An 8,467-nucleotide genomic window follows, 5' to 3' on the forward strand; every position below is an offset into this window, starting at 1 on the left:
GGCCCCAATCCTGCATCCTCCAGCACAAGCCAAGGGGTGTTTTACATCACACCAGCCACACTCCTGAACAAAAATACCTTTATTGGATATARGTTTGGTTTCATAATGAAAATTGAGAATATAATTTTTTTTTCCAAACAGGCATTTATCCACTAATATACAAAAAGCCTCTATTTATGGCAAACAAAAATACAAAATATTCCTGATTTCTTGCAATGTGTATGGATTCTTCCTTCTCCGTGGAAAAAGAAAACTTTAGAAACATAGCTGATGTCTTTTTTTTCTTTTTTTGGGTTTTTTTTTTTCTGGTATTTGTCCTGGCCTCCACAACCCTGCCTTGGCCTTTTTTTTGGTCAGAAGCAACTGATCCCAGCGAGATACAGAAAGTGGATAAATCTCCATGTTTGCTCATCCATCCCCCTCTTTTTGGACACATCCATGAGCAGAAACTGTGGGGATACCAGTGCTGGGCAGAAAACCAAATCCACCCAGTGCTGGATGAAAGAAAGCAGGAATGTGCAGGATGAGCCTGGATTGCTCCATCTGCCAGTTCAGCTCCAGTTCCCTGCCTTTACCCACTGGGAGCACTGGGACAGCGGGGAATATCAGGAATTATGACGTGCCTGTGGGTATTCGTGGCAAAATGATGGGGGTTATTAATCCCGGTGGGTATTCACGGCAAAACGAAACCCAGCCTCCTCCCCCACCCCGGGATGGGGCGGGGTGGGGTTGATTTCCAAAGGAAAAAGAAAAGAAAAAAAACAAAAAAAACCCCAGAAACCTGAAAAGCTCGACAGAAAACCGGGGCTGAGGAACCTGAGGGATGGTATAAAGAGGAAAGGTGCCGAGCAAACCCCACAGGGCTCGGGGGGCAGCGTGGGCATCCCCCAGTGCCTGACTCTGCCTCCGCTACCCACGGGAAAAAAAAAAAAAAAAAAAAGCCGCGTTACCTTCAAAAGTCGCTCTGGCAGGGGGGGGGAGGCAACCGCTAAAGACAGTCCGCAGCAAGACGCGCCTTGAAAATGCCCTGAAATCCTGAGTCACCTTTAAAACATCGCTTGGGGGGGATTTTGGTATTTTTTTTTTAGTTCTTTACCCGCGTGGTGAGGTCTGAGTCCGGTGTCTCCCTCCCATCGCGCCCCCCGGAGCAGCGCTCGGGGCCGGGGGGCGTTAAATTGGGGGGGCAGCTACTGGAGATTAAACACGGCCTCGGAGAAGTGCAGAGGGAAGCAGGAGAGGAAGGGGATGCCGATGTGGTAAAGCCTCCCGTGCACCTGGGAGTCGAGCATCAGCGAGGCGTTGAGGCTCGGCCCGAAGCCGCCGCTGGCCACCAGGGAGCCGCCGAGGCAACCGGCGGGGCTGTCCCGGGCCATTTTGGGGGCTGCCCCGGGGGGCGGCGGCCGCAGCCCCTGAGCCAGGATGCTCTCGATGCTGAAGCTGCGGGCTCGGGGGGTGTTCTTGTGCGGTGGGGCAGCGGGGACGGGCGGGGGCACCCCGGGGGAAGGCGCTGTCCCCCCGCCCGGCCGAGGCACCCCCGCATCCCCCGGGACCCCCGCATCCCCCGGGAYCCCCCTCCCCGCCGCCGCCGCGCTGCCCTTGACCCGTTTGGGCTCGACGGGGCGAGCGGGCGGTCCCGGTTGCTCGCCACCCTTGGTGTCCGGCGGGGCCGCGGCTTTGGGCTTCCTCTTCCTGCGGCGGTAGTTGCCGTTCTCGAACATGTCCAGGCACCGCGGGTCCAGGGTCCAGTAGCTGCCCTTGCCGGGCCGCCCCTTCTCGCGGGGCACTTTGACGAAGCAGTCGTTGAGGGAGAGGTTGTGGCGGATGCTGTTCTGCCAGCCCTGCTTGTTGTCGTGGTAGAARGGGAAGCGGTCCATGATGAACTGGTAGATGCCGCTGAGGGTCACCTTCTGGCCCGGAGCTTCTTTGATGGCCATGGCGATGAGGGCGATGTAGCTGTAGGGGGGTTTTTGAGGGGGGTCCTGCCGGGACATCGCCCCCGCGGGGGCRAAGCCGAGCGCGGCCGGGAGATAAACCATGGACGGGCTGCCCAGMGGGGAGAGGTGGCTGCCGTAGATGTGGCTCATCGCCGGAGGGCTCCCAGCTCCGCGTCTTCCCCCTCGGAGCCGAGCGAAGGGACGGGGCAGGGCAGGAACCTGGGACGAGTCCACCGGGGAGCTGTTTGTGCGAGCTCAGCTCCCAGCCCTGCCTGAAGGAGCTCGCTCTGCCTCTGTCCCTGCTTCATAGCTCTTAAAAAAAAAAAAAAAAAAAAAAAAAAAAAAAAAAAAGTTAAATAATTGTTGTAAGTTTGCTATTATATGTTGACTTAGCGCTGGAAAATAAATTGTCTCTGATAAACAGTCGTTTGTGTTCTCAGCCCACCCACATTAATTAAAATTTCATTGCTACAAAACTCCGAGCTCTCTCCACGTGTCTCGCTGGTACCAGCCAATGGTCTCCGGGTTATTCCTTCATTTGTTTATAGAATTAGTCTGTTGATAAGTCTGCCCACCCAAGTCGAATCAAGCTGTGTTTATTTGGAAAAATTTCCGGGCACCCAATATATAAACGCACTGATCTGATGTTTGAAATATCACGTCCACCCTTTGACGCTGTAAGCACACACAGCAGAGCAGGATGTACACTGCTGGAGCTGGGGAGGAGCGGCCAGGGATCCCCGCAGCAAAACTGGGGCATTAAACAACACAAAAAATTAAAAAAAAAAAAATGAAGATAGGAAGAAAAGCGTGGATGAGAGGAGGAGGCGGCGCTGCGATGGGGAGGAAGGRAAAGGGACTGTGTGGGGTTTTGAGGACGGGGGGGCTCAGGTGTGGAGGGTCCCTTTGCCCTTCCCAGAGCAAAGATCCGGCTCTCCGCCCCCAAAAGACCCCCGGGACCGGCGAAAGGGGACCCCCGGTCCGGCCCCGCTCCCAGCCCGAGCAGGCAGAGCTGCGCCGGGGAGACTGCAGAGAAAGGGGATTTGGCAGGCCCGGGGAGGAGGGTCAGTATTTGTGAATGCGGGCCTGTTGCTTTATATTATGTACTTTCCTGTTTATAACAAGGAGGGGGATTATAACAACTTTACAAGTGCACACAGCTGGCCGGTGCTTACATTAGGAATTTGTGATGCTCTTTTTCTGTATAAACGTCCAGGTTTGGGGCTGTGTTTTCTGTTGTTGGATTTTTTTTAAGGTTTTTTTTTTTTTAATTTACTGACGTAACAGCTTTAATCCGATGCCCCGAGGGATTCCGATGCAGCTGGGAGGTGTCGCCTGTGTCCCCATTYCCCCCGCGGGCTGAGAGCTGCTGAAGCCCCTGTTCCGTGGAGCATCTTTTGCCCGGAGCAGGGAAGAAGAGGCCTGATGGGGATCTTTTCTCCTTCTGAGAGAAATATCCCGGCAGTTCAGCTCCCACGAGCCTGGTGGGATTTTTACCTGGCAGGAGAAGAGGTAAAAGCCGAGCTCCGGGGTGTCCCCCAGCATCACCCGGCCCTGGCGATGCCTCCACCTCCCCATCCCCCGATTTCCCTGCAAATCCCCCTTCCCCCGTGGGGTTTCTCGCCCACTGCTGCTCCCCCGTCGGGAGAAGGGTTTTCATCCCCGGGGTAAAACCCAGCGCGATGCTGTGGAGCTCCGGGAGCGTCCTGAAAGCTGCAAACCTCCAGGAGAGCCTGGGAAACGCAGCCGGGGTGCGGAGGGAGGCGGCTTCTGGGGCGGGGGAGGTTGGGGTCTCCCTTCTCACTGGCTGTGCCCACGCGTGGGAGGGAAATTCACCCCTCCGACACCGCCCTCGCCCCAAATTCCGCGTCCCTCCCCCGTCCTGAGCCCTCCCGCCGGCCCCCGGGAGCAGCAGCAACCACCCGCCGTGCCAAAAGCGCGATCAACCCCCAAATAAATAAAAAGGGRAGGGAAAAGGAGGGATCTGGGGGGTCCCCGCCTCTCGACACTGGGGACCAGCACGCCCGGACAGCCTCCCCGCCCCTGGAGCATCCTCGCCGGGCAGGGATGGAGCAGAGAGCGGCTTTTCTGACCCGCCCGGCGCATCCTTAGAGCAGTCGGCCGAGGGTCTCCCCCCACCACACGCCCCTTCTCCCCCCACCTCGGGGACTCTCCCGCTCCTTGAGACGCTCCAAGCACGGATTAGTGAAATAATAAATACTCGCGTGTACGGCAGGAGACAGTCACACGGGCTGCCGCTCTCTCCCCGAGCTCCCTCCCCCAGTAAAATTCTTGCTTCCTCCCTTGTTTTCCCCTCTCGGCGGTGGGAAATCCTTGGAGGCGGGGATGCGGCTTTTCTCTCCGTTCCTTCTTTCCCAGCTCATGCTCTGCCTGTTATCCGTGTCATCCCTTTCCTGCCGGCGGCATCGCTGGAGTTCGCTGGGGGTCAGCCCTCCGAGAGGTTGCGGCGGGGCCGGGGAGGCGAGGGAAGGACGGTTCTTGATGTTTGTTGGTACCGTCGCTCATTCCCTGAATGGAAAATAAAAACAAACAACGCGGAGCMGGCGATGGAGGCGCTCCTGGATGGGTTTCTCCTCCTCTGCAGCYGATGAGCGGCTTTTAAAGCGGCAGCGAGGAGAGGTCGCGCCCGGAGTTCCCGGGGGGAGCGGGGCGTTAATCAGTGCTCCCCGTTTTTGCTGCATCCCGGGATGGGGGAACAGGGTAAAAATCAATGCTCCCCGATTCTTCTGCATCCCCGGATTGGGGAGCAGGGTGTAAAACAGTGCTCCCCAATCCTGCTGTATCCCGGGATGGGGGAAGGATGGTGTAAATCAGTGCTTCCCGCTCCTGCTGCATCCCGGGATGGGGGCAGGATGATGTAAATCAGTGCTTCCCGCTCCTGCTGCATCCCGGGATGGGGGAACAGGGTGAAAATCAGTGCTCCCCAATCCTTCTGCATCCCGGGAGGGGGGGAGAATGGTATAAATCAGTGCTCCCAAATCCTTCTGCATCCCGGGATTGGAGGAAGAAGGGTGTAAATCGCTGCTCCTCAAACCTGCTGCATCCCGGGATGGTGGGAGAGAAGGGGTGTGAATCAGAGCTCCCCTTTCCTGCTGCATCCCGAGATGCGGGGAACTGGGGAAAAATCAGAGCTCCCCTTTCCTGCTGCATCCCAGCCCGGGGGGGAGCGGGAATGTGAATCAGAGCTCTCCGCTCCTGCTGCATCCCTTCCCGAGCTCCCTTAGGAATCACGTCCCGGCGGGAGCTGCCCGCCCCTCGCCCCCCGGCGCTGGACCGTTGCGGGGTCGCTCCGTATCGCCCCGGGATCACGGATCTATTCCCTTCTCTCCCGGCCTTTCCGTGCCGGGTGTGGATTTTCTGCAAAATCCCTTCCAAAATGACAGGAGAGCTCGTGGCCTTCCCCAAAAAACTCTCGGCCGTAGCCCTCCCACGAGCTCTGTGGAAGGTGGGATGGATGGGAGGGACGAGACAGCTCGTGTTGGGCTGTGCCGAGGCCTGGGGAGATTTCTGAAGGGATTCCTGAAGAAAATGTGTTTCACCCGGGGCTGGAATATCGGGAAAACGCTCCCTTGATTCGGATACTGGGACCTTCCCGGGGGGGATGAGCTGGAAAACCGCTGGCTCTTCTCCCCCAAAGCGAAACTGTCTGGGTTTCTGGACAGGTTTGCAAACCCGGAGGTCAACGGCAGCACAAGAACAAAATTAAATACGCGTGAAACCCATCCACCGCTCTCATTCTCTTCCCCGAGCCACCCTGCAGCATCAGCCGGACGCCGTGGCCGAGCCTGGCCGCCTTGATCGAAGGGGAGAGGGGCTACGGAGCGTTTGTGCCGCTCCTTCGAGGGGCTGCAGAGCCAAATCGGGTCATGGCTGCCTGCAGCAGCCGCCCTGGGCCTTCCTCCTTCCTTCACTTCTTCCTTCCTTCCCCTCTSCTCCGGCCGGGCTGGAGTCATCTGTCGCGACAGATCCTATCGCGTTCTCCACCTCCCTATCTCGGTTTTTACAGAGTGGCAAAACCATCCCCAAGTCCCGCACTTGGCTCTCGCCTCTCCTGAGCCACCTGCCCACCCCAAAGGGCTCCCCGTGGGGTTCTGGGGGCGACTGGGGACGAGGGACAGGACGGGACACAGCAAAGGGACGATGCTGGCAGCCCCCAGCCCCTGCAGGAGCTCTCCAGAGGGGTGGGAAGCGGGGAAAAGGGGAMGGGAGCGGCGCGGATCCCATGCGGGAACATCCGACMGGGACGAGGGGGAAAAGAAACAYCAGCGAGGGGATGTGGGGGGAGAGRGGACCCCAGGAACTGTCCAGCAGCAGCGCGGGGGGAGGGCGCAGAGCCCTGGGGTTGTCCCAAATCCCGGTACCGCAGCCCTCGCCATCCCATCCCTGCCTGAGGAAAAGGATCCCGGGGTGCCCAGCGCCCTTGGGATTTCTCGACACACAGCAAGCACCTGACATCGGTCATCTCCCCCCTCAGCGTCCCCGGGATCCCAGGGGACGAGGGTCTGGACCCGGGGAGAATTCTTTCCCAATTCGTATTTTCCCCCCTTTTCCCCACAATTATTTTCTTTTCACCGTTTTACTCCCTTTATTTCCATTTTACCCTATTTTATTGCATTCCTTTATGCTATTTATTTATCTCTTATTAAGATAGCACTTTGGATTTTRTTTCATAAAACAATAATAAAAAAGAAAAATATATAAAATTAAATAAAAAACCACCCTCTGAGAGCCAGGAAAAACGGCAGGAGCTTTTTTACAAGAATGTTCCTTAAAATACAAATCAAGTGAGGCTCAGACATTTTTTTCTCATTTAAATCGAGAGTTTCTGTGCTTTTTGCCAGCTTTCAAGCGCAGGCGAAATTTAACCAGTCAAAACCAATTTATATGATCGATTTGAACAGCCCGGCATGGGTATAATCCCACCCAAACCCCTAAAAGGGTTCCGGGATGCACTGGGGGGCTGTGGGAGGTGGGATGGGGGCACGGCGGGGATTTATTCCCTGAAAATCCTACGTGGGTGTGATTTTGCAGCTGGGAAAAGAGCCTGGCTCTGCAGAGCTGAGCTTGAAAAGTTTCAGAAAGCTCCTAAAYYCTGCTTTAGGCTTTGCCGGCATTCYCGTTCTTTCAGGATTGCYAAATCGGGCGCTTTTACCCGGGATTAAAGCTCCTTGAACAGGTTAAAGGATGATTTGGGAAAAGCCAGAGTATCTGGCARTGCCCGGCCTGGCGAACAGGAGCTTAAAAGAGATAAAGAGGAGGTTAAAATCAGCCAATTCTTCCAACAAGAGAGGATTTCAAAACTGTGAAATCATTCTCTAGTGAACTTTCCACCTTGTTTTTTTTAAAGACTCCGGGTTTAAATGCTCGCTCTCACTCCCGCACTCACTCGGGCTTCCTTTAAAGAAAACCAAGTGAATAAATAAAATGGATTTTTCCGGGAGGGGTTGATTTTCTGTCCTGGAAAGAGGCGCTCAGGRTGCGGAGACGCCGAGCACCGAGCAAGGGCCGCAAGGACGAGGCGAGAGGAGCCGAAATTCCCCTCCCTGCGCCTCCTGTTTTCCCTCTTTTACCCATCGGAGGCCTGGGAAAATTCCCTAAATTTCGAGCAGGCGAGGATTCGGGATCGAGGGGGTTCAGCCCCGGCTGCCTCCGCGGTGCTTTTCCTTCCCTCCCTCCCCAGTTGTACAATTCCAGCTCTTCACATGAATTAAACTTTTAATCCAAGAAAGAATCCTCAGAAACCTTCAGGAAAACGACTTTGTTTTAAAAACAACCAGTGCCACGTTTTCTGCATGAAGGAAAGGTGAAGGCAGGAGGAAAAAAAAAAAAAAAAACCTGAAAAAAACCCCGAGTTTATACACAGAGAAGCGCCAGACTTGGAGCAGAAAAAAAACCAGCATGGATTTATTTTAAGGTAAGTACAACAATTAGGACCACATAAGACAAACGAACTTTGAAGCAGGTTAAAGCAAATAGTCCTTAGGAACGGTAAAGGTGAAATCTATTATACAAAACATCACACGTCGTAAATAATAATAAAAAAGTATCAGATACTTTGTCTATTTTTTTCCTTAAAAAAAAAAAAATCCACCAGCAAAAAATAAATTATTTCTTCGTCTTGCGAAAAGAACAGCTCTAAAACGAAAGAAACTCTATTGCATAATTGTACACAGAAGAAAAAGAAGAAGAAGAAGAAATCACTTGTCATTAATTTGGAAGTTAGGAACCGTTGGGCGAGACAAAAATAATCCAGTGAACTCAACTTTAAATATTATATTAATGGCTCTGAAAATCAGCCTGATTAGAAATCCACACATTTTTTACAGCACAACAGAGAACTTAAAAAATACCCAGGACATATATTTWTATATATATTTATAAACTTTTTTTTTCCTTTTAAAACGTATAAATGGTCGTTGTGATATTGGTCCATAACTTATTTTTCTGAGACCCCCTATACTTTAGCATATAAAATTTGCCACTTTTAGATAGACATATATATATATATATAA

General features: G+C 53.9%; 1 protein-coding gene across 1 annotated transcript; it reads right to left on the reverse strand.

Moving 5' to 3' along the window:
* Window positions 1–951: 951 nt before the first annotated feature.
* FOXL1 (forkhead box L1) lies at window positions 952–2,150 on the reverse strand. Its single transcript, XM_057381436.1, has one exon. It carries the CDS (start codon window positions 2,082–2,084, stop codon window positions 1,188–1,190), a length of 897 nt encoding a protein of 298 aa, XP_057237419.1. The 5' UTR covers window positions 2,085–2,150; the 3' UTR covers window positions 952–1,187.
* Between the last annotated feature and the right edge of the window lie 6,317 nt (window positions 2,151–8,467).

The sequence above is a fragment of the Malurus melanocephalus genome, unplaced genomic scaffold, assembly GCF_030028575.1.
Source record: "Malurus melanocephalus ecotype Western Australia unplaced genomic scaffold, MMel_1.1 scaffold_510, whole genome shotgun sequence".
NCBI classification, from domain to species: Eukaryota; Metazoa; Chordata; class Aves; order Passeriformes; family Maluridae; genus Malurus; species Malurus melanocephalus.